This window comes from Athene cunicularia, assembly GCF_003259725.1.
Source record: "Athene cunicularia isolate RWA chromosome 14 unlocalized genomic scaffold, athCun1 chr14_part1, whole genome shotgun sequence".
NCBI classification, from domain to species: domain Eukaryota; kingdom Metazoa; phylum Chordata; class Aves; order Strigiformes; family Strigidae; genus Athene; species Athene cunicularia.
Window position 1 is genome coordinate 3,923,300 of NW_020799118.1, and position 26,103 is coordinate 3,949,402.

General features: G+C 41.7%; 2 protein-coding genes across 2 annotated transcripts in view; one reads left to right on the forward strand and one right to left on the reverse strand.

Annotated features, from left to right (window-relative positions):
• SOCS1 (suppressor of cytokine signaling 1) overlaps positions 1 to 26,103 on the reverse strand; it is a 28,723-nt gene that overhangs the window by 2,543 nt on the left and 77 nt on the right. Inside the window, exon 2 of the mRNA XM_026858798.1 lies at positions 13,006 to 13,011. The gene's annotated coding sequence lies outside the window, so the exon portion shown is untranslated. The remainder of the gene's footprint in view (positions 1 to 13,005; positions 13,012 to 26,103) is intronic.
• The window catches only part of RMI2 (RecQ mediated genome instability 2), a 13,742-nt gene continuing 935 nt past the window's right edge, over positions 13,297 to 26,103 (forward strand). Inside the window, exons 1-3 of the mRNA XM_026859137.1 lie at positions 13,297 to 13,576; positions 14,201 to 14,342; positions 21,179 to 21,243. Coding sequence (XP_026714938.1) covers positions 13,297 to 13,576; positions 14,201 to 14,342; positions 21,179 to 21,243 — 487 coding nt within the window. The remainder of the gene's footprint in view (positions 13,577 to 14,200; positions 14,343 to 21,178; positions 21,244 to 26,103) is intronic.

Here is a 26,103-nt window from a genome sequence, read left to right on the forward strand (position 1 = left end):
CAGAGGGCGCCGGTGGGGGGCGGCCGGGCGCGGGTGCAGAGGGGGCCCGGCCCGGCAGGAGGTGCTGCCCGGGCGCAGGAGTGCTCTGAGCCCCAAGGCAGGCGAGGGGACGCTAGAGGCGGGTCGTGAACAAGGCTCTGACCTGGCAGCTAGCTCAAAACGTGGGGAAAAAAATGACAAGGAAAGTGAGCGAGCAACCAACGCGGGAAGTTTTAACGTGAAGATAGCTGCTGTCCTCAAAGCTAACAGGTCAGCATGGACAGAACAGGTGAGAGGACATAACGTATAACTTAAATGTCCAAGAAGGGGAGCAAATTTAGACCAATATTAACGTTAAAGTGAGAGAAACATTCAGAGATTATATAGTCCTTCCTTTGACAAGACTGTGCAGATGCTACACAGAGTTTTGAGTTCTCAAAACAAAATTTCTCTGGGGTTTTCTACAGGGTAATCAGTTTTAAAAGTAACTGTTCAAATCCCCAGCTGTATTTCTGACCTCACTAGCAGCCAGTGCAGGAGGCTTGGGATGCTGCTCTGCTCTCCCAGAGGGAGATTTGAAACCTCAAGTACCAAAGCAGTGTCTGTGTGCTCCCTTAAGCAGACTCCAGTAACGTGTGCTTTCTTCCAAAGAGGATGCTTCTTAAAGTAGTAACCAGCATCTGTTTAAAAGCCCAAGACGACTTTCTTCTGATTATTCCTTGTCTTTTTTGGAAGCCAAGTGCCCTAATACATGCCTTGTGCAGTAATTCATCTGTGTAGGCAAGTGCAAAAATGCAGAAACTGTGGGAAGAATTCCACTGACTTGAATCTGGAATCAAGACCTGAATGCGTTGCTTCCACAGCACGTGCGTTTGGGGGCGTGCAGCATGGGTTTTGCAGCCAGAATGCTTCTTTACATCAGGACCAGAGAGAGGATGTTTTTCCTTTTGCAGTGGTGCTTTGTGACAATGGAAAGGAAGTGTTTCTGTCAAATTATTAAGGGGACAGGGACTGGCAAGGACTTGTAAGTTGTCCTTTGGGATGAAGTTGAGGGAATGTATTTCCTGCTTTGAGACTGAATATTCTTTTCAGACTCCAGTGTGGTCACAGACTGAACTATCCTGATGGCCATACAGTGCCTTGCAGTGATCTGCAGCCAGTCTACAGTAGGTGAACCTGGAAATTTCTGATGGTGCTTTAGACACCAAAATTTACTGCTTATGTTCTGTCATGTGAGAGTATAGTTGTCATGAATTTGGAGAAACAGAGCTCGTCATTAATTTTAAGACCTGGCACAGAGATTCTCTTGGTGTCCAGAATCCTCTTCCAAACTATTTTTGAGTAACTGTGCTTAAGCTAACATTTGGCATAAGCAGCTGGGGGAGGGAAGCTCAGCTGCTTTTCTCTGTAAAACAAAAGCATGAAGGAACGGTGGAACTGAAACTTACTTTAGAATTTGAACATGCAATAGCGAGAAATGTTTTGTCACTGTCTGCTCTGGTGCAGTGTGCTCCAGGCAGCAAGTAGATTCCGTGGCTGTTTTGTGAAAAGCACTGTGCATGTTCTGACAGGTAGTACAAGCAGGCCTTGCCCCTTAGTAGCTTTAAGTCTAACTGAGGCAAGACAAAGTCCTCTTCCTCCCTGACACCCCTCAAGAGAAAAGAGGTTTGAAGTGCTTAATGTGTCACAATAAGATAAATCAGCCAAAAGTACAGCTCAGATCCTTTAAGTCCTCAGCTACCCCTGAGGCGCCCAGCGAGCTCCCTCCCTGCCATGGCTCCTGCCATCCATCACTGTGGCTTTAAGGAGTGGAGCATGGCAGGGCTGTAATGCAGCACAGTGATATGAGTGTTTTTCAGATGAGATGGAGGTTGGCTGCAGGTTGCTGTAGGCATGCCAGGAAAGCTGTTCCACTCTCATGTAATTTTTAATTTTGTAAGATCACGGGGGAAGGAAAGATCCTCCAGGTGCACGTGCAGTCTGTCTGCCATGTACTGAGTAGTGTGCAGCTGACAAAGCTTCTGTCCAAAAAGTCTTCTTCATTGAGCAGGAATGTGGTAATAATAGTTGCAAAACTTCAGAGCTTGGCAGGGCTCGAATGGGTAGGTGAGCTCCCAGTCGCTGAGTAGAGTGATGGAGTGAGTTTGCCAGCTTGGACATCAGAAGCCAAGTGCATCAGGCTGCTGCTTGTGGAGTTTGATACCATCTCTGTGTGGATCATCATGAGAGTGGTCTGGGGTGCTCCATAAAGTGCCTTAAAAAGGCTTGCCCAGGAGAGGTGGGCATCAGTTGTGTGAAGGAGACTTTGTGGTAAAAGACCTAGGGTTTTAGACTTGAGGGTCCCACAAGATGAGCTTTCTTGGGATATCTTCAGTTTTATCCACTCATATTTCCTTTTGTAACCCTCCCTTCTCATCCTGTTTCCTTTCTCACCTCCTCTCCCTCTACTTAAAACCCTCATAATCCAGGCCTTGAACAGAGCTCCATCCCAGCAGGGGTGGGTAAAACAGAGTTACACTACCCAGCAGAGGGCAAGGAGTAAATCTGGAGCCAAGGCAGAGCTGCTGGGCAGAGCAGATATCAAAAGAAGACATCTAGACAGCTGAAGTTGAAAGCGCTGCTGCCAGTTCAGATGATTCTGACATGTGCTCTGTCATTCAGCTTAATGAGCACTTACTGCTTATTGCAAGGTGAATTAGAGTCTGTTTGGTAGGTAAAGCCTTCCTTGTGAAATGCCTTTTTTTCTCCTCTTCACAAAGTACCATTTGTGGAGAAACAGACTGTGTTCCCTTTCTTCCCTGCTGATGGTCTCAGAAAAGAAGGGCAAAGTCTGGGGAGAAAGAAAATGATTGGGAGACATTATCCCATACCCCCTTCTCCCTTGTTTCTTGGGGCAGGAAAGTAAATGCTTTTGATCTGAAGGGTTGTATCAGTAAATCTCTGAAGGCTGGGATAAAGAACAAACTCAGCTTTAGTTAAAAGTCCTTACCCCTATTTTATGAACATTGGCTTGGAAAATGCAGAAAATTCAGAGGAATCACTAGGCATTTGTGCAGCTGGAGCACAGCTTGCTGGGTAGAAGCAGGACAAAGGCTAGAGGGAATCTGTTCAAGAAAGCATTGGGAATATGGATGCCAGGAGAGGTCTGCCAGGAGGCAGCAAGGGAGAAAATCATGCTCCTGGAGATGGTTTTGAAGGTAGGAGAGTACTGTATCTGTTGGGATACAGGAGACATTTTCCTGTTTGATTTTCAAAAACCACACTCTTCACCCTACTATCAGCAGTGTAATGCAGGCAGAGCTTCCTTTATTTATGCTTCAAGCCTTTCCTCACCCTGTGAAACCACCAAGAGGGAGGAGGTTGTGATACCGTGTATGGTATTTCCCAATACAAATTCCTTATGGGGCACTCCACACCCTGCTGAATTCATCCCCCCTGCAGGGACAGTCCTCTGAAGGGAAAAAAAAAAAATAAAAAAAAATAAAAAATTGAAAGGCTTAGAAAATCAGCAGACACTCCGAACTTCAGCTTTGCTCCTAATTTTCGAAAATAGAAGCATTTTGAGAATAGAAGCTGGATTAATTGGCAGGCCCGTGTGTCTGTAGAATAGCATGTTGTTTAGGATTTGGTATAGTTAGTGGGTGATCAGTGTGGGAATTACTATGGGAATGTTAAATCAGCTCAATTGTGTTATTGTTACGAAGGCACTTGTAAATGAGTAATCAAAATAGTTTTCCACGTCTAATAAATTGCTATTTTCTTGTAAGAGCAGTTCAAGTAAATGGTGTTACATATTTTACTACTAGTGTTTTGAGGTTAGAGCCTCTCTTGTGCTCATATTGTAAATGGTAGCTCTTACATGAAAGCACTCGTTATCTAAACTGACCAAATCAGCAACATCATCTTTAGAAAAGGGGAACTGAAGCACCAAGAGATTCAGTGATTTGCTTAAAGTCACAGAGCAAGATAGTCTGCAGAAGGGCTCGGAATGGAACATAATTCAGGTCTTCAGAGCCCCATACTAGAAACTTAAACCACAATATCATCCTTCCTGTTTTAGTGGGTTTTGTTTTCTTCTCCAGAATCTGAATTTTCATTTAAATTAAACCCCTGAAATCGGAATTCTTTGATTTTGCAAGTAAATTAGACACCACATTGTTTCTGAGTCTGCTTTCAGATGCACTGAAACCAGCATCACTGAGAGAAGTGTGAACCTCCGTCATCAACTTTAACTAGGTATTAAGGTCACAGTTTGACGTCTTTAAATGGGACACATACTAAAGATATAACTATTGTGACTAGACATCTCTATACTATCCAATCATTTTCTAAGTTAAGAGATAATAAAGTGGGCCTGATGAATACAGCTCATCCTCTTAGCCTTTTAAGTCATTTACTTCCAGGTAAAATGGCTATAAATATGACTTGTTTTACACTGATGTTAATTATCATGCTAGATATCACCGAAGAACGACATATGTATGGCACAGTTGTCACCGCATACACCAGTCATTATGCCAAGAACAAAATATTTTTTGAGATGTCACCAATTTGCTATGAAGCATTGATAAGCATCATGCCTAATACCTAGACAAGGGCTAGCCATCTGGTACAGAATTAGTACTTCAGGAGAATTTCAATATACAAACCAGATCCCATCCAGCTAGGATGGATGACAGATATTAGCTGGTTTTGTTTTCTAAAAAGGATGTCTGTGAGTATTAGTTGTGAGAAAGTGCACATCTACTGGCTAGGATGAAAAGCTGTGGTTTTTGAAAGTTGAACAAATTAAGCCTAACTGTGTACTTAACTGAGAGTTGTCTTCTCCTCCTGTAAGTTCCTTTGAATAGTTCAAATTGTCTGAAATGTATCTAAGAGATATAAACTGTTGTATAAATAGATAATAAATTAACTGAGGCTATGAGGAAAGTTTCTTTCTAAGCTGGCTATTCTGGAATTGTTTATTTTAAATTACGTTAGTTCCCTGATCCCTTGAGCCCAGACTAAATGGACCCTCTCTGATGTTCAGTGGAAGTTCTTTTGTTGATATTAACTAAGTCAAATCAAGATTCGGATTAGTCTCATGAATTCAAATGCTGAACAGTTAAGCATACAAAATTGTGGTTTGGGTTTTCTACATTTTAGTAGTTTAGACATCCTTGGAAAAAAAAAAAAAAAAAAAAGGAAAGCCTCAAGTTGTTGGTAAAAGTGTTGTGAAAGGGCAGCCTACTTTCTGGGTTTTTTTTCATATGAATGAGAGATTTGTGTGGCTTGGTTGTGTATGTATGTGCATACTCCACAGCTGATGGAGGAACTCTGGATCCCTAAAAAGAAAGTCGGTGCTAACTGCAGAGGTAGCAGGCTGCCATGCAGTCAGGGGAACTGCTGCTATAAATAGTGAACTGGGTATTTTAAAGCAGAACCATATGAAGGTAGTTTGGCTTCCAGATACACTTACTAGACCACAGAGGTTTCAGTGCTGGCTGGAGCATCATAGACCTCGATTTTAAGAGCCAGTTGCTAATTATACTTTAGTCTGGCTACTGCGATACCTGAGTGATCCTTTCCAAAGTAAGTCAGTACAGACCTCTGCTTCCTTTCTACTGCCTGGCAACTCTCTCCCTTGCTGTTGAAGCCACACTCTCTGTTTCTCTAGTTCCCTGTTCTCATGGCTTTTCAGGTCCCAAGCCCTGAAAGGAGAGTGGTAACATGGCACAGGAAAACCAGCCATGGCACTGAACTGTGCTGTGGGTTTTGGAGCCAAGGTTACTGGGTGTACATGCAGTGAGAGTCCTCAGGTGGTTATATATCCAGGTAATAGGGGAAGGGGGTGCTGACTGTAAAGGGAGCACAGGAGAGGTCATAAGCTTTGGGAAAAAATTACTTTGAGTGGGAACCTTGACAACATCAAGCAAAATATCAATTCGTAATCCAAAAAGGCCTCCAGTGTCTCTTTATTACTATTTTAAAGGTCTCTTTACCCTCTGCTCTTACAGTTTCCCATTCTTACAGGCATTTTCCATCACTTCTTGTTTTCAATGCCTGTTTAGATTGTGTTCTGGATGATTTATGTGACTACAAATTTGCATTTGCTGCTGCAGGTGAAGGGTGTTGATGCCCTTTCTGGTACTCCCATGATTCCATCTATTCCAATCACATGCAAATGCTGAACTTCTGGTGAAATAATTCAAAGGTTGTGGAATCAGTTTCTGATGCATTTCATTCACGGGCATAATCACCACATGAGGAGATTTTTATGGTTGGGGTGAGGTGGAGTACATGACAAACGTTCCCTTGCCTTTGATTTTAAGTCCACAGAATCTGGTTTTGTTTCCTTGAATACAGAGACTCAGTAGTCCAAATTAAAAGGAAAAAAGTGCTCTTGTTCTTAAAGTGAACAAAGACCAACAGAGTGCTATTACAGGAGGCAGAAGTAGCACATAGGAAGCTGAGAAATCAAGCGATGGCATAGCAGTACCTTGCAGCTTCTCATCCAGATCCAGGTAGACAGTCATACTTGGTTGGATTTTTAATACTCGAAGTCATTGAGCTTGGATCTGAATAAAACACCATTAATATTCAGCCTTCAGAAAACATCTTTTGTGGGCTTGCCTCCTGCATGGCATGCTGACCTCTGTATTCCCACTGTGGTTGTAATCTATCTTAATTGTCAGATCTTTTTTGCAGTTAAATCTCAAAATCATAAACCACCCAAACTCTTATGATGATAGAATATATTAGGGTCCTGCAGTATCTAACAACTCCTATACCCAACAAATAGAAAACGGTGAACGTGCATCTTTTATTCTACTGTGTGGATAGATCCAGTGTAGATTTTGTTATGGCCTTGGCTAGTTATGTAACATGTCTGCAAAGATCTATGCAAGAAATAGCTAACATGAATTTTAATTTCTCAGTTTCCAAAGTATTGTGAAATTAGCCAGATTTCTGTTCCTCCTCCGTCCCTGGAGACAGGATAGGTCCTGACAGGTGGTTCAACAGCCCGCTTCAGAATACAAATATTAATTCCTCATTGCCAAGAAAAGGGAAGGGGAAAAAAAACCCAACCAAAACCAAACCCACCATAATTGCTTTTGTGGAAAAAGAATTGGATTTTTTTCTCAGATGTTCTCCCTCTCCAGATTTATTGCAAACCTCAGCCAATTTTACATGTGAAATCAACAAGCTGTGTTCAGAATAGATTAGCTTCACCATATGCCAACTCCAGCAGAATTTCTAGGAATCAGGATAATAAACTGGCAGTTCCTGACACAAAATAAAAGTCCTTTAAATGTAGAATTTTTGGCATCTCTCATTAAAGTAGAAAATTAGAAACATCATCCAACTATATTAATGAAGCATTCTCTAATTTTAGAAGGATCTATATTGGTAAGATACAGACCTCACCACACATGCTTTTAGAGTAATTAAGAAGACATACTACATTATGTAAAATTAGTGTAGTTTAGCATGCAGGCCTTGATGTCCCCTGTCAGTAAATCAGGTAATTGAGAATATGAATGTGGGAAGAGTGCCCAGCCTGGAGGATTTCCCGATGGAGTTCTGGAGACATCTCACTGAATTGCTCATTGGGAGGTTTGATGTCTGTCTTAACTCACTTTTTAAGGGCAGCTTTGTCCTCTGACACTGTGAGTTGTTTTATTATCAGCAATCTTAAACTGGAAAGAAATGCTATGCTGTATTTCAATTGTAGATCTATTTCACTTGATAATAACGTCAAAATACTGACAAAATGTCTGATAACGAGTCTAGAGGAAGCGTTAGACTTAGTCACATACACAAATTTAGTTAAGCCTGCCAAGGTAACCTTCAAAAACTTACTGAATGTATGAGTAGTGACATATGATAACCTCAAACCACAAGTCATTCTAATACAACTTTATTCACAGAAAAACCTTTTGGTAAAGTGGCTGGAGCTATTCTTGTATGACGACATTTTAAATTTGTACTTCTCTTTAGTTCTTTGCTCCAGCTGTCCTGTTTTGGCTCTGCCTCGTACCATGACTTGGAGTATGGCCTGAGTAACTTCTCAGTTTCTGCAGCAGTACTAAAACTACATCCATGACTTTCTGGGCTTACTTCTAAACAGAATGATCTGTATATTCCTAATATTACAGCCCCATCCAACATAAACTAATGCAGCCCTCAGGGGATTGCTGTTTTACTATGTCTCAGCTGAAGTTCCATAATTAGATTTCTCTAATCACCAGTATAAAAATTCAGATTACCTGGGTGATAACTTGTCGAGAGAAAGCAGGTATTTTTCTTCAAATGTCATGTGTTGGGGCTTTTCCCTCAAGAACTTTTATAGGCAAACAGATGCAATTAAGCAGCTACTACAATACTACCAGGAAACACCAATAAACTTACGAATGTGAATTTAAATACTGTGCTCTCTTTCATGATTTGCCATATAAATAGGTTTACATCCTCTCTCCCTGAGTCTATAAGGAAAGGTTAAAATGCTAACAGGGAGCATGGATTTTCCAGTTAGTCGGTCCCTTTCTCATGCTCATAGAGTGCTGTGACTTCCACATGGCAAAGGTGGAGCACACACTTAAAGGTAAGGTCCTGCACATCCTGAGAGCTTTGCCTAGCTTCAGAGGCCTGCCAGAGGCCCAGAATTTCTGGGTACATTAAAAATGCCCCAAGTTCATACTTACAGTATATGCTTTGGTCAGGAGGAAATCTTTTGTGAGTTTAGATTTCTTTGCTAAAGGCTTGGCAGGAGCTTCGTCAGAGCCCTTCAGAAGATTTCCAGGTACAGTTGTATATAAACACAGTAACAGTAGTACAATGTCTGTGATCTCAGGATGTTTCTCAGGAATTTTTTCTTTGTTGAGCAAGGTAAACATTTTGTTCTGTAGTACATGCTGCTTCTTTAACAGGAATGTGATGGATATGCTGTGGCTATGGAAGGATGCAAACGTGACTTTACATTAGACTTGACTTCTGCACCCAAAATGCTGTGAGTGGCTGTTGGGCAAAGATCTCCAGGTAGATGTTTTTAGTAAAATGGAGAAGCAGACCTACACTCAGAATAGAGCAGTGGGGTCCAGACCTTAGCTTTACTGCTAAAAATAGTTTATTTTTGAAGAGATGAAAACCAGAGACATTCGAAGCTCACTTCTAGATACATTTGTGTTACAAATTTTGAATTATCTGAAAGGATATCACCTAACTCCCTCCATTTTCCTCCCTTCATTCTCGCTTTTTATTCCTCTTATATTTTACTCTCACTTTCCTAGTGTCCCCTTTTCCCTCACACAGTCCTGTTGGGCTGCAGACTGGGGAAGCCCAGGGCAAGGCTGTGTGCTGTGCTGTGCTGGAGGAGCAATGCTGAGGGAGCCCTGCACTGGAGGGCTCCAGGTGTCAGGGCTGGAAAAAGCATCTTGCCTGGTGCAAGCATTGAAAAAAAAAAAATGTCCTAACTTCTTGGTTGCTCATGGGCCATACTAAAAATAGCTCACCATTGGTAAGTCTGCAATATATAGCAATGTGGCATTCCAGCAGTAAGTTGTGTAGCATTATACACTTCTCTGTTTCTGTATGAAATTCAGTAAAAAACTTAGTTTGATATACACACACAAACACACACAAGAATACATTTACTCTCAGTGGCTGCATTTACCATCAAAGTTGGTAGTGTTTCCTGAAATTGGTTTCTGATCCCCCTGAAAGACTGTGGGGTTTTCTCTTTTTTTTAAAAAAGGTTAATTTCAGGGAAACTGAACAACATACATGAAACTCTGAAATATCAACTGTGCAGATAAAGTGCGGTAGCAAGGGTGTAATGCATGTGACCTGCCTCCAGTTCCTTTAATTCCAGTGAATTCCCAGTTTCCACTAGCGGGTGGCAGGCAGATCTGAGTGTGGTTATTTTCTGCTCATTCTGTGCCAACATGTGGTTGCGATGATGGTAGAAGGGTAGGAGTGGTGTGATTTGGGGGAGAGGGAAACACTAGACTTGAGACTGGGGAGGTAAACCTATTGGTTTTTACAGTGTTGTTTCAGGTCACATATGAATCCTCTTCATGTGACAGACCCACTGCATAAAATACCAAGAATGGTACCGCCTGCAAATCTTTGGCAAATAGATCATCTCCTGTGATTCATTCAGCATCCTTTCTGTGCTCTGCGTATGATGATCTCTCAAATGTGTGCTTGAAGGGGAGGGCTAGAGCTAAATCCAGTTTTAAAAAGTGAGCCACGAGCGGAGTTTTGTGCAGCACATAAAAGAAAAAGTGGTGTCCAAAGCTTCCAATGTAGATTGCCAAAGCAATTGCTGCTGGATGGAACGGGATGTTTCTACTGGCTGTTTAGAAACAGCTTTAAGAGACTTCCCTCTCTTAATTTCACTCATACCTTAACTTTGAGACACTGAGAGTGTCACTGGCAACTTCCCAGAAGTCCTGTGGCTGATTCTGATTTGCATAAACTTTTCTGTGTACTGGTATACGCAGAGAGAAATGGGTCTGACTGAAGTATTTTCTTTCTGTCTCTTCCCTTACCTCCTCCCAGCTTCCTTTTTCAGGGCTGGGGAAATACGATGACATGCTTGTGCAGAAAGAAGCAGATTTGGGAGGGTCTGTGTTGTGGTGTTGGACTCTGCTGGGTTTGCTATGGCGAGGAGCACTCCATGAATGGAGACAAGGCCTCATCACCAGGGATTCAGCAGCCGTTCCCTCTGAAAATGGGATTTCGGTGCAATCATGAGGCTCTATGGAGACCCCATCACTGTTCCAGAGAATCATTACCCCATTTCCTCTTCTGTTCTCCTAATGAGCAGTTTGTACTTCAGTACAGCACATACCACAGCCTTCCTCCCGTCTTGCACACTGGCGCACACACTGCACTGATGTTATTGTGGTTTACAAAGCCAAGAACTGAAAAATTGGGCAATATCAGATTTACATTTTGATATGCAACCTGAAATCTGCCCACTCATACATTTGTACACTGAGTGATACAGGGGTGCTGGTGAAATGTGTGATCTTAACTCACAAAACTAGGACAGAATTTACAGGAAAAGACAAGGAAGGCCCTGTCTATAAATTTTAAGGGCTGGAATGTGCACTTACATTTTTTTTAACACAGTTTGCTATAGATAATTCTGTATTGTACATAGAAGAAGGGTATAAAAAGAAACTTTGCTAGCATTCCAGAATGTTTTTTGATCCAAACTTATTGTTGTTTTAGTTATGTTAATTGCCAGAAAGATAACGTGCTGTCTGGGGGTGAGCAGAACTCCATCTCCAGGTGCTGAATGCAGAGATCAGTGATTTGAGGCTGGATAGGCTGCCAGAACTGTGGTTCCCCCAACCTCTTCTGGATCCTTGAGCTCCTGCCTTACTTAAGACTAATGATGAGACACCAGAATTGTTCACATTTTGAAGAGAAGTGCTTTTGTGCATGACGGTATGCTAGTTTCTAAACAGATGCAGTTCAGCAATGCAAAGCATGCATGCAGGCCAGGTACAGCTCAAATCAGAGTGGATGGAGGTGGAGTGCCCCTTCTGCTTTGGGTATAAGGGGCAGTATTCCTTCCATCTGAAGTGAATATATATAAACCTCATGAAAAACCAGCGCTAAACATGGGTGGCCTTTTGGAAAGTGTCTCTGTGCAAATGCATCCACAACATCTAGAGTGATAAAAATCATCTACTGAGCTGAGTCGAATGGCATAGTTGAAGTGGAGCTGTAAATAAAGTGGTAGGCGGTTTCCTGCTAAAACTCCCCTGCATGTCCAAGAATGCACTGTGACTCAGCCCTTGCAGTCACTGGGAACTCAGTGCAGACATCCTTTTCTAGTTGGGTATTTTTACTTCTCTTTTTGCACCATATCAGGAGGGGCTCCATTCATCCCTGGAGGAATCAAATTGACAATATGACCCATTATATTTTGTCGTCTTAAGGTAATGATCTTACAGTAGACCAATGAGACTGTTTGGACTTCTTGTTAAGCTGTCTGATTATCAATGACCCATGCCTGCAAAACAGTTTCTCTACTTGGACCTTTGTTAGACCTGCACGTGAAAGTTCTTGGGACTTAGATTAGCACACTTTAACTGGGCTCTTATTTGCATCTCTCAATGGCCTAAAAATCAAATTTTTGATGCTTTCATTTCATGTGCAAGAAGACTCAGGAATGACTGGATTTTTTAAAGAGTATGTGTGTAAACATACTGAATGGAAGCAAGACAGTTGTGTGTTTGCTTATAATACCTTTTCTAATGTATCTACTGTTCCTTCAAAGAATTAGCATCTTTGGAAAGATGAACTGAGCTGGGAGAAGCTATGCCCTTGTTAAAATAACAGCAGTAGCAATGTCTGGTAACTTTACGTCAGCAGTATCTAGAGTCTCACTTGCCCTAGAATATTTTATGTTTGAAACTGTCAGATGTTACCTTACTCCTCTAGGCTCATAGTTTTGGTACATCCTTTGTCATTAATATAATGCTTTCCCCGGTCCATTTTGAAGCCGCCCTGGTAGTTGTCCCTCCATGTGAAATGTTCTGTACCCACATGGCTTTAAACTTGGCATTGACAATTAATCAAGCAGATTTGGGAGATCTGCAGGTTCCCATGAGCTGAGCTAGAATGGGCTGTTCTGTTCTTTTTCCCCTCTTTATTCCATGCAATTGTTGCTTCTTTCTTTCCTCTTTCGTTTTTAGCCTGCCTCCTCTCCTCCAGTTCACAGTTTTTTTTTTTTTTTTTTTTTTTTAAATTTATTGTACTCCCTCTGTGCTAGTCCCAGCTTACTCCTTATTGGCTTCTTCCATAATACTGCTGGAAGTTTGTCCCCATCTGACCTTTCTCTCTGTGAACAGTGTCCCAGGTTTAAAATTTACTCCACTCAGCTTTTTTGCTTCTTTCCAACCTGTTTTCTAATTGCTTCCTGTAATTTCTGTTCAATACCTCTTTTAGTTTCAGGATGCTCTCTGTCTTTTGCTTTCTTTCTCTCTAAGTATATGTACAGGTTTTTTTTCTGAGAATTTAGTGTACCTTCTCCTCCAGAGTTTTCAGTTTAGCATCTGAATGTTATCTGTGGTTCCTTATTAGTGAACTTCCTTTCTGGGAAGTTCAGCCTCCTTGTATTTTGACTCAAGTCATTAACATCATAGTAGACTCTTTTTTTTTTCTTGCAAATTCCCATAACTGCCCACCTTTCTTTTCTTTTCCTCCATCCTCTCCAGTACCACACACAGCAGTGTTATGCGGTGCATTGCTTTGTGAAGGCTGACACCGGCTTGTTTCCCTCAGACAAGTGCTCTTTTGCTGCTCTCACAGCTGTGAATGGTGGCGGATTTGGTATATTCTGGAAACCTCCCATCTGAAAAAAGGAGTCAGGGTTTTCACAAAGTGCACCCGAGGAGTGGATACCCAAGGAGCTGGTGCCAGGAAGGAGCTCAGATCGTTGCAGAGGCCAAAGGCAGCCGCGGGGTAGCTGCCACCGGGGGATCCGACACTGAGGAGTGGGCTGAAAGGCGGGGGCAGGCTGGCAGTGCCCGAGGGTTACGAGAAAGCAGCTCTGGGGCGATTCCAGGCAGGCAGAAAGGGAAGGTCCAGGAAGGATGTTAGCCCAGAGTTGTTGAGTCAGGGAGGGGATGCTCTGGTGTTGAAGGCTGTGTATTTTTATTTTCTGACAACAAAGGCAGCTCTATAGAGGAGGGAGAGGTTTTGAAATGGGTTTGGAGAAGTGGGGAAAAGGTATGGAGGAGGCTGGGTCCAAAGTCTGGGGGAACTGAAAGCAATAGGTGGATATGTTGCAGATGAGGGGACTCAAAGGCAGGAGGGGCCGTGGATCACCATCTAGCAGAGCTGGTGCTATTAACCGAGGTCCTGGTTTGAGGACTGAGGACACACAGTGACCTGCTGCATCCCCCTTCCTCCCAATGGACAGCTGTAACCCTCACAGCCCATCATTTTTGTACATCAGAAATATGGTGGTATATAGCATGGCAGTATGTAGTACGTGCACTTCCAAATAGAAGGTTTAACAGACAATCTGATATCCACACTAAATGATCATTTTATTCACCAGGTGACCAGAATTCTCCTCCTCCTCCCTCGCATACTCTTTTTTGAAGTGTACTTAAGGAAAATTACTGGGCTATGGGGGTGGCGATTCATGTACCCCACAAACACAGAGCGGCTGCTGAGATCCTGCCTTCTGAGAAGAGCTCCCCAGAATGACCAGCGAGGCCAGTGAGTAGGCAGCACCCAGGCTGTGAGGAGCGTTGCACCTACCAGCATCCCTGCACGGTGACTCCTGCTGCGCATGAACAGGACAGCCCCTGCCCACGGCGGCGAGGGAAAGTGTTGCACCCTCACTGGTCATGGTGAGTCATTTGCACCTTCTGCTACATCTGGCATGAATTTCATGTTAAGTTACTCTAGTGCATTGTTATTTTCACTATTTCCTTCACCAGAAGCTGGAGCACACAGAGGTGAGAATAATTACCAGAATGTGTCCTTAAAATTGGCAGCTATTTCTCACTAGAAATGAAAGAATCAGATTTTGAACAGACCGAACACTGCCATTCAAGTACTCACACGTGGAGTAAAACTCTTCATCAGATGCAATAAAGTCAATGTATTTCCCAGGTATTGAAATGTACCTGCCTACACTTTTCTTCTATGCAAGTGGAAATCGAGCAAGGAAACAGTAGTTTCAGGACAAATCCATTTAACCATGAAAAGGGGGAATCTATCAGAAAACTAGCCAGCCTGGTTTAATTTCAAGAGAAATCTGTGTCATTCTTTTGTCTTAACGCAGTGTGCAACTTAACACTAAGCATTAGCTTTAAATGTGCTTCTGTACGCCACCATCCATGGTTTTGGTCTCACCCATATTGTGAGGTTGCCAATGGATCTTGTGGCCATCCAGATTTATGTTTACTGTTTAAAACTGCAAAGTGGCCTCAAATAATTAGATAACTGTGCTGTAAACTCCTGAACCACTTGGATTACATGTCCTGCTTTCAAATACAGCTTTGTGGTGGCTTGGAAAATTTACCACCAGGAGCTTATATCAATATCTTCCCTGTTTTTTTCTTGTACATTTATTGAAGTAGTTTGCAGGGTCAGGTTTAATAGAAACGTGGACTTAGTTTTTCAAAGGAATTAGGAGCAAAAACTTCTTTACTTGCACACTGTGCCTGTCAGGTATTAACTGCAAGGGCTTTCTGTTGAAATAGAAGTCTTAACTGAGAAGTAAGGGAAGCAAAGATAGCCAGAACAACACTCAGTTTGAATTGTGTCTGTTTACATTTGAATCTCTTGTTTGTAGGAAGTTCTGTTTTTATCTATAATACTATGCAAGTTCCTATGAAAGTCAGTTTAATTTTAGTATTACTCAATTTCCAAGGAAATAACTTGGGTTTGTGTTTAGAAAACTTACTGCCAAGCCCCCTCTGCTGGACAGAAAAATCATGTTTTCATCCCTCCATGCTGAAGACATCTAGTAAAACCATTCCAGTTTATTACTGTTCAAGTAATCACAGGGTCAGAGTTCACAAGATCATGACTACCTTTCTATGATTATCTATCATGATCTGTCATGAGCTTTAGGATGACATGCTGCAAATGACGCCAGGATGTGTTCAAATCCTTCCATTTGAATGAGTTTTCAGTCAGTCTGTTGAAAATTCATCCTGTCATTTGATTATTTTCCCAAGTAATTTGCAGTAGTGTCAGCCCTCTTCAGCCCCCACTATATCTCGTATGTATGATTTACATCTTGTTTCAGTGATCTCATTGCACACAGAGTGTACTTGCATAATATCTATACAGAAAATAATAAAAATCTGAATCCAAGAAGCACACATGTTTTCCCAGGGTAGTTCACACTGCAAAGACCTGCTTTCCTTGTCTTTAAAGTGTGATAAGAGAAGTTTGTTAGGTGAAAGACAATACTAAATATTGTTTAAATCATGTTTGTCATTTATGTATGACAGAGCCTGTTAGGGACCAGCTTTATATGTATAGATCAGGAAACAGGCCCAGCAAGGAAAGACAGTCCATTCGTTTCAGCACTAAGTTAGGACATGGATATAAGCCCTGCTCTTGAACAGATTGTCTGATGACCTTGCACTAATTAATAAGGCTAAAAGCAAAAAGAAGCATGCCACAACATCGAGCATTGCCCAACAGAATTTTGAAGTTTCTGAGATAAAAGTGTTGGACCCATTTATGGTCCTCTGCGGTGCACACCGAGAGCTGAGTTTCTTTGAAAGGAAATCCAAAGCAGCCAGTATGCCATGCAAGGAGCCAGTAAGGAGCTACTGCCTACAGAGGTGTGTCTGAAGCTTTTACCCCACTTGAGCTTGTTCAAAAATTGGTCTTTGAAGAATGGCAGTCTTTTAAAAATGGAGCAAGCCAAAAGAGCGTTGTTTGGGCAGCTGATTAATACTTAGAAGACCTTTTCAGTATGTGGAAAAGTGACATTTGTGTCCATGCTTGGCAAGAGGACTTTTGTTCCTCCCTTTTTTGGAAGGTGTCCTAACTACTAAGTAGAGGTCTCTTTTCATTGAAAGGGAAGGAGGAGTATTTGTTAGCCAAGAGGGACTTGGAGCTTAACAGCTAGAGCATTCACCTATGAGTGGGAAACACTGGGTTGTGGTGCCTCCTCTGAGTGCTGTTACATATGGCACATCAAGCAGTTACTAGATAACCTACATAAGTGATATATGAAGCTGAACCAGAATTCAGTGGCTCACCTCTCAAATCAATGCCCCAGCCTGCAGCCTTAAAGGCAAGTACAAATACCATTCTTTCTGCAGGTCAATGGCTCTCAAATGCCTTTCTGTGAACTAAAGCAAGTTCACAGGAAGACCAGAGACTGTTGCCTTCTATAGGCTTGTGGTGAGGTCCTCGTTTCAAAGTGAGCTTGACAAGCATGTCCTTGAGTCCCTCTATGTCAGGAAGGGATCTGAGCCTGAATTTCCCACATTTAAGCCTGAAACGCCCACATTCCCGCAAATGATCTCACTGGTAAACTGTTAGATAAAACTGATGAGGTTGAAATTGGTACGCCTTTGAAAAAAATGTCTAATTAAATCTCTGAAGAGAACTCTTTCAAAGCTCTATTATTTCATTCAGTTTGAAAAAATAGTGACAATTGTCCTGTAAAAATCAAACTGTAGCAAAACTGAGGGACGGGAAAACATTCTGAATTGGTGTTTTATGTTTAAAAAAAATTGTATTTCAGATGAAAGTGTGAATTAATTAAAGTTTCCTAGAATATGTCTTAAGTACAGCATGTTTCCTGGTGAGGTTAAATGAGGATTCAGTCTTAGCAGTAGTAGCCAATAACTGCTGAAATTAACAACAGGTTTGGACCACAAAGAAGTCTAAGTAGCCCTGATTTCTAGAAGAGTTAGAAAACAGCCTGTGTTTGGAATTTATGTCCAAACTCCTCAGTCACAAGGCAGAGGGTTAAATACATGTAGTCTCAGGTTTTGTTCATGCAGCATTTTGTAACTATGCAACATTTCCTGTCTGCTGAAATGCAGCTGCATTGCCTCCCAGGTTTAAGTCATCTGTTGCTTCATAATTGCAGCTCAGCACAGAGTTCCCTTTCTTTCTGAATGAGAAGGTTTTATTGCAGGGCCAGTGCACGCTGAGGGAAGAAGAGAGGAAGGAAAAAAAAAAAGGAAGCAGGAAGTACTTCAGTCCCAAGCAGTGGGTAATCAGAGACAGCTCTGCAATCCGGGGAGCACTCCTTCCTCCTGAGGCATCTGGCCAAGAGTTTTCTAGGTCTGCAGTCTAGATGTCTCATCCCACCTTCACAGGAACTTGCGCTTCTATGATCAAAGCTATCCTGCTTCCACAGAGGCCAAACTGGTCAGCCTAGCTGTAGCACTTGGTAAAAGGTGGGAACAGGAGGCAGAAGCTCCCTCCTACCCGAGTGGGATGGGGGACCAGGGCTGACCCAGGATATGACTGGCCACTTTCAGAGGCCTTTTCACTTTAGAGCTATTAAGTTGAGGTGCTGTATATTCAGACATTTAAAGATAATATGGAAGTGTGAAATGAAAGCCATAATAGAAACTTCTTCAGTATGTGCCTGCAGAAGTGGCTACCAGGAAAGATAAAAGCATTGCTCCTAAAGCATCTGTCTGTTAACTTTACTTACAAAACAACAAAGCAACAGTACACCCTTTCCTACTCACATACCAGGAATTTAATGGGGCTTCATGCAAGACCATAAACCATAGTTTGAGATCATTGCAAAACACGCAGACTGCTTTGAACTCAAGAACAGAAACTTTCCCCACAGTTTAGGAATAAGAACTTCATGGCACTGCTTCTTTTATGACTCTACAAGTACTCTTTACGAATGTTATCAGTTTGCAACACTCCACAGCTGTGTGACGGAAGATTGCAGAAGTACTGATGAAGGGAGCTCTATTGTTTTACAGCTGGGAAATGCAGCCTTTAGAAGGAAACGCATCTATCTATTCTACAGATCAGAGGATGAATGAAAAAGCTTCTGTAATTACTTTCAGTTCTGTTTCTTTTGGCTGCAATTTCAGTTTTTACCAGCCAATGATGTGTCCAGCCAGAATCCAGGGTAGTACAGTGACATTTATAAGAAACAGAAGGGAAAGTAGCCACAAGCAAAAGGGACATTCACTGAATATTGCCAGCTTTGAGTAAAATGTGCACTGTTTAAATGAACACTCTTGTGACTGTGAACTTCAGAGATTTTCTTAATAAGGATTGTTCCTCCCAGACTTGATTTTTCAAGTCACTTATGACCATTACTCAAGCTGATACCAAAGCAGTCTTACAGTATGTAGCATGTCTCGGAAGGCACTGTGTACCTTTCAGACAGGGCCCAAGTCAGAAGAATCAGTAGACTGATACTGAACAGTGCTGGGTTTATAGGTAACATATACTGTAATTTAAGTATTTATATACTGTAATTTAAGCCAAAGTATTTTATGAATTCTATCCACAGTATATATGCTGAATCCACCCTATATACCTGAATTACCAGGTGGTAATTTCATTCATTGAAAAATGTCTGCCCTAAGCTATTAGTTCCTTCATCAATATGGACAACCATTGTTAACCAACCTGGATGGAGGGAAAAAAAGGGGCCTGGAGAATATTTTTGCCATTGCCCAGATGTTCACCCAAATATTTGATTTGGCAGAAATGAGCGTAAAAGGGATTGCATCAAACACTGTGAGTGCTATACTGACTGTGCTTTGGCCTCCTTAGCTCCACTAGCGAGTGCTAGAGGCTTTTGTGGTCTGGAGTAGACCAAAACACCACTGAGTTACCAGCAAAGGAAGAGCCGAAGGTACCAGAATACAAAAAGTCTCTGTCAAACAGTAGGTTCAAGTATTCAGTTCTCCCTCTGCCTTAAAATCTATGAAAACAATGAAAATGAAAATATCTAACCCATATCTGTTAGGATTTTGTTAGTAATCACAGTATTATCTATTAAAAGAGTCTAGATAGTGTACAGTAAGACTAGAGTTCTGTAGATAAGAAAAAGAAACTGCTTTGTGCCTTTCACTTTCAGCCTGCAGTTTCTCGTAAATGAAGCTGTAACCGGCAACAGAGTTTTGCCTTGCAAATCCGAGGTTGGGCGCTGTCCTTTTCCGTTCTGAAGTATCTATTGCCTGAAATTATTATCTGTTCAAATTGTAGCAGAGCTACAGATCTTCTACAAACGCTCATGTACAAAATTTGAAATGATTTGAATATAACTGCTTGATGTTTGGAACGACAAAACTCCACAGGTGCAAGCAAAAACAGGCACACATTGTCATGCCTGCTCTGCACAGCCACTTTATGCTACGTGACATCTGCATGAATCTTAGACACCATCTGCACTGCACTGATGTCTCCTAGTTGACTCTTAAATTATTGACAGTTTCTATTTTGAATAAAAAAGCACTGTTGGCTTTTGCAGTAGAGTGCACTATTGCAAGCCTGGTTTTGTGGGCTCGTCAGGTTTTGAAAATAAGGTGTACTGGGTTTGCATTTATCATGTATTGCTGCTTTTTATGACAAGCTGAAAGCTTGCTGAGTTTCTGGGTTCAATATTTTTGAATCCCTGAAGAGTTGATTTTTAGTTGTATTTGAATCTCAAGTCCAAGTTTTGTTGTTTAGTTTGGAGGGTCTGGAGCACATGTCCTACGAGGAGCGGCTGAGGGAACTGGGGGGTTTAGTCTGGAGAAGAGGAGGCTGAGGGGAGACCTCATCGCCCTCTACAGCTCCCTGACAGGAGGGTGCAGAGAGGGGGGATGAGTCTCTTTAACCAAGGAACAAGCGATAGGACAAGAGGGAATGGCCTCAGGCTGCACCAGGGAAGGTTTAGACTGGATATTAGGAAGCATTTCTTTCAGGAACGGGTTGTCAGGCGTTGGGATGGGCTGCCCAGGGCAGGGGGGGGTCCCCATCCCTGGAGAGGTTTAAGAGTCATAGTTTAAACGACATAGTGCTGAGGGATCTGGTGGAGTTGGGAACTGTCAGTGCTAGGTTAATGGACTAGATGATCTTCGAGGTCTTTTCCAACCTAGATGATTCTGTGGTTCTGTAATGTCGCTGTGATGTTCTCAGTTTAAACAAGATAAAGCTCATAAGGAGAAATGATCTTTGACTGAACTTGAGAAAGATCTTGCCTGCTTGAAAATTTGACTCTTAGTAAAAGCCTCTCCCTACTAAGCACCAGAAATTTATTTCATGAATCTTTGAACAGGCCTTGAATTTTGCAGAACCCTGCCAGTGTATGCTCTGGAACAGCTGTAACTTCTCAGCCTTACTGGCCTCTATGCATATTTCTAATATTTGACATCTCAGATTTTAAATTTTCAAAAATAAAATGCTACTCTTCTGGCTACTTTTCTATGGGAAAATTATTCTACTCTCACTTCACTGGATGAACTGATGCTGACAATGCTAATCAGAGTGTATTTATGCAAAGCCAGCAGCTGTCAAGGGAGGACACCATGGTCTTTATTTCCCTACACTGGTTATAGGGGCTCTCTGGTCCTGTTAAACCTCTAAACATCCCATTCTTTTATGAAGTGAAATGAAGTCAGAATGGCTGAATGACTGAAGTCTCCTGGCTTCACTTCAGTCAGGACAAAGATGTAATGCTTTGGATGCCATTCATGTTTCCTGTTTAAAAAGAGGGTTTTTTTCCTTCGTGCAGGAGTTTGAACAAGCTCATCTGTAAGCCAGCTTTACAGACTATTTCCAGAGCAGCAAGCAGTACTGGTAAAGACTATGATTAGTTCCTTTTTTTTGCTTTCATCATGTCATAGTCCTATTCCATAGAACACTGATGTATTTCAATTACATACCAGCATATTTATAGTACAGAAAGAAATAAACAGGTGACACCCACTTCTGCAGAATGCGACTGGAGCTCTCTAAGCATTTCCTCTAAGTATTCTTTGTAAATGAAATGAGTCAGCTAAGCTGGTGAGCAGCATCACACTGTTTTCATAGCCTGTAGGCTACCATCAGTAGGAATGTGTGGTGAGTAGTGACAGGAACTGGTTAAGTTTGCGTGATGGTAGAGCAATGAATTTCTCATGTTAAGGCTGGCTGTACAAGCTAAGGTTTCCACCCCTCTCTGAGGAGGTGTCTGAGCCAGATGCTATTTTCCCTTTGCCAAACACTGGGTGCAGCTGACAGCTCCTGGCAGCTGCAGGAAAACTCTTGCCGTAATCCTCTACTGATCCCACTAAGCATAAGCTAATATGGAATGTATAGCATCTGTATTGGGTTCTCAGGAAAAAAAAGAGCATGAGAGGGTGCCTTGCTAAAGCTTTACTTGATAGCATTTGCCACAAAAGTTAGTTCATCCTATCTTAGAGTGACTCCCATGCAGCTTTGGCAGGACAACACTATGGGAGAGGCCAGACTCTTGTTGTTCGTAGGAGTATTATGGTGTATGTTGCTCATGTTTACCTGCCTTGTCCAAGTCACTTCTAAAAAGTCACTTATTCAGAGCTACCTGCTAACTAAATTCAAGTTGCACCTAGAGTTTTCCTGTTCCAGCAGATGACTTGTCTGGCTCCAGGTGTTTTGAAATTGCTGGTCAAACATAATTTAGCATCCGTACGCCAGACTGATCAGTCCCAAGGCATAAATTACAAGCAGCTGAAGTTCAGGTTAGGGATGCGAATACGACTGACTTCCAACCCATTAATTCCAACCCATTGATCCATTAATTTCAAATCATTAATTAAATTCAATGATGATGAGGTAGCCTAAAAAAACCCCAAAAAACAAACCCAAAACCCAACCCTGAAGGGTGAGGATGGTTTTCTAGACTTCATCTAGCATGTCAGCATGTCCACGTTGCATCTTTTAAGCAGTACACCAAGAAACAACTAAATTTTATATTTTTGTGATTGTTTTGTATAGTTCTGCATGCAGCATAAGAAAATAAACTAGGGTGAATCTCTTTAAGGTGAAACTTGACAGTTGTTGTCTGTGCTAAAAGTTGTCCTTCAGTGAAGTTCCATATGAATACCAGGGAAAGGAAGACAGTTTGTCTCAGATCCCTCTTCTCACTTATGGAGTAATGCATTTTTACAAAGTACTCTTTTCATATCTTGCTTCTGTCATGCTTAGCTCCTGTATGCTGCTTCCTTTTACTGGAGGAGGATATGAAAGATACAGTCATATCACTTTGCAGTTTACTCTGTGATTGTGGGCAGCCAGTGTCTGCAAGAGATGCTGACACAGAGCAGCGCCTGCCAGCCGGCTGCAGAACAGAGCAGGGGGAGAGCTGCCTGGCCTCATCACACTTGAATCCCCTGAGTTTTTGGGCTGCCATGGACGAGTTTTTCTATAGTATCTGTTTCATGGACATTTGTGAGCCATTCAGACATTACCATTATGATCCATGTATTTATCAGCTCCACACTTCATGACTTCCTTCCATTCACCTGTGGAGCTTCCAGGTAGTTTTTTTTTTTTTTTTTAATGATTGCTTTGATTGCAAATCTTAGGGATAAAAAAAGAAAATTAAAACAAAACAAAACTTCTTTTGAAATCTGTTAGTGACTTCTCAGTACTAGGAAAGAGAAACTGAGAAATGAAACTGAAGAACCTTTTCTGTACATACTAACCAAGGGACTGGGACGGAGACCTTTTTAAAAACTCTTTTGGGTAGGATTAAAGACTGTAAAATATCAGAATCTCTGCCCAAGGGAAAGAAGGATTTTTCTGATTGCATAATATCAGCCTTTTACCAAAAGGGGAGGGAAGCAGAGAATTGCTTCCATTTTAAGTAGTACGGTCAGAGGGAGTGTGAAAAGGTCTGAGCTGGACAGAAAATTTCAAGTTGCTGCTTCTTTGGAAATCTCTTTTCATGGAGATCTAGGGTCAAATTCTTAGTCTAAATTCTCTTTACACCATACTAACAAAACAGTGCCAGAGTAATTGAGGGAGACCTGGCTCCTGATAATGCTCTGGACTATCTTATCTACGTGTAGTCTGGCCTTTGTGATTCACGTGCATGTTAACGGGAGGAATAACGTCCTTGAAGATTGCTTTGAGGAGATGTGCATATTGTAGTAGCAGGGAGAAGATTTGATTCCTTCATTCTAATCCGTGCAAACCACAACTCTTGTCTCATCCAGCATGCTCTCAGAAAATGTGCTCAAATTTAATCCAGTCTAATTAACAGCCTGTCAGACACCAACTCATTGCCTTTTCCAACTGTGTGCTGGGCGTCCCCTGCTACCCATAAATCAGGGTGTGATTGCTGTGGGATCAGCTCCACAAAACAGTCTGTTGAGGCATCAGACATTTTTCCTGCAGCTGCAGAATGTGTCTCCATGCAGAGCTGAGCCAGTTCTTTGATAAGACCTTTGCAGATGATTCACTGTAATTTTGCATTTTACTGAAAGATAAGGATTTTCTGGTTCAGGAAAACAAATCAATTTCTTGGTGCTTATCGCCAGTACTTATGCCCTTCTTCTCATAACACAGTTTCTTCAAGGAAAATCTTTTAAAAGGGACCTTTTAGACTCTCCTGGAGATTACACTCTTGTAGTGGTCTTGCCTTCATCTGTAGATTTAATGGCTTAATAAGCATTAGACCCTCCTATTATATAGTAACAAATAGGAATACAATACTTTTATCAATATTTGGCACAATTAGTTTCTTTTATGTGAAACTAAATATTGATGCTGTCAACTGACTGCAGTTTAGGGGCATAAATTACAAATATTCTTGTGTGAGTCTTGGTCAAATTTTGCATTCATATACAGTAACCATCTAATGTCTTTCTATTCCTGTAAGCCATATGATCTGATTGCCAGATTACATGATTTGGTATTGTGCTTAGATGTCTGTGTTTTTATTGTTATGACCAATATTATCTTTTATTCTTACTGTAAATGGTAACAAAAAGTTAACTGCTTCCTCACACTATAAAAGGAATAAAGTCCCATTTACAGAATGCCTCTAAACAGAAAATATCTCTGGAAAAAAAGATATTCTGAATAAATAATTCATAACACGATGCATGTACGAAAAAAGATCTTTTGATGTATTTTGCTACTCAGAACAAAACTGGATTTTTAAAACAAAGTAACTGGCTATTTTAATAGAGAACAAAGCCAGCTTTAAAGAATTATTGCAGTGGTGTCAGTTCTCTGTGCATTTTTACCAATTTTGCACTTCTGTAGGTAACAGAACTTGTGAAATTGAGGACTCCATCCCCTTGGTTTTCCTGATTATTTTTCTTTGTTCATCCCCTTGTTTTTTCATTAGCTTATTTCTTGGCTTATTTTCTAAATGAAATGTCAACCCAGCCACCTAGAGGAAACCATAACATTTCAAGGACTTCAGATTGTGGCAAAATGAATTAGCCCATCTGTAATATAGACAGACAGAAAACAAATACTTAAAGGCCTGATTTGCAGAAAAAAGCCTCTACAACTCAAATAGAGTTATAGAGCAGGTATGTTTACTCCGGCGCCGGGGTGCAAGGGGATCTCTCCACAAAGCTTGCACACCCACCGCACATTTTACCAAAAACTCACAAGAGTGTGGATATCCATATTCATCGGATTACATAACACAAACATACATATGCATGAGTAAGGCTGGCTTAGAAAGGCTGATGTCAACAGTTTATGTCATCTTTGCACCTACCCATTGCCTCCTGGTGGGCTTCTTCGGGGGTCTTTGGGAGGAAGGCTCGTAGTCTTTCTTTGTTTTTTCCCTAGAGCATGTGGATTCTCTTGGCCAATTTCTTGAATAACAAGAGTGTTTTTCAGCCGGTTTACTTTCTATCTTATCTAAGAGAACCAATAGAACTTCTACCATTCGTGTATGGCTCTCTTTATTCATTAGCAAAATTCCAACTAGTTAGAGCCACCTGTTACTCAAGGCCAAAAGTATAGTATTTTGCTGACCATTGCAATCCTTGGTAGATTTTCACCGTGAACTGCTTTGTTTTGACGAACACAGTAGTCCTTGGTAAAATTCCACAGAACAGTCTGGGCAAGCAGGATTCTTAGCAATATTTAAAAAAAAATACTATAACTTGCTATAAGTAAATAAGTTGCTAAGCAGTTTTCTATTAAGTAAATAAATCTCAAAACAAATAATCATTTCTCTGTATCAGGCCTCGGGATTGATGTCTCCAGCTGCCTATACTTTCAGTGCATCGTGCTCTGGATTTCCACAGTACATACGATGAAAAGATCCCCTAAAAGCATCCCTGAGAAAATTAGCATGTGCATTTCCTTTTATTCTCACGAAACGGGAGGATCTTCATCAGCTAAACAAAACACATTAAGCGATCATTTCTTGCTAACTAGTGAAGAAATACTGTGGGAAACGATCCAGGGTGGCTCCATAGCGCGGGAGGGGGCGTGGGGAGCCGGACACCAGCGCAGCCCTGGCGGGGGGGGAGCAGCTGAAACCGCGCTGCGGGGCGGCTTAGGTGAAGGTGAGACACAGCAAAAAAAGTTTTTGCTCCTCAAACCGAACGACTGAATCAGATTTTACGCCGATTTTTGCACTTCGATCCCGGATGGAGTTCAGGTGAAACGAGAACCAGCGGGTCTGACCCTGGTGAGGCTCTGAACAAGGGATGGCGGCCG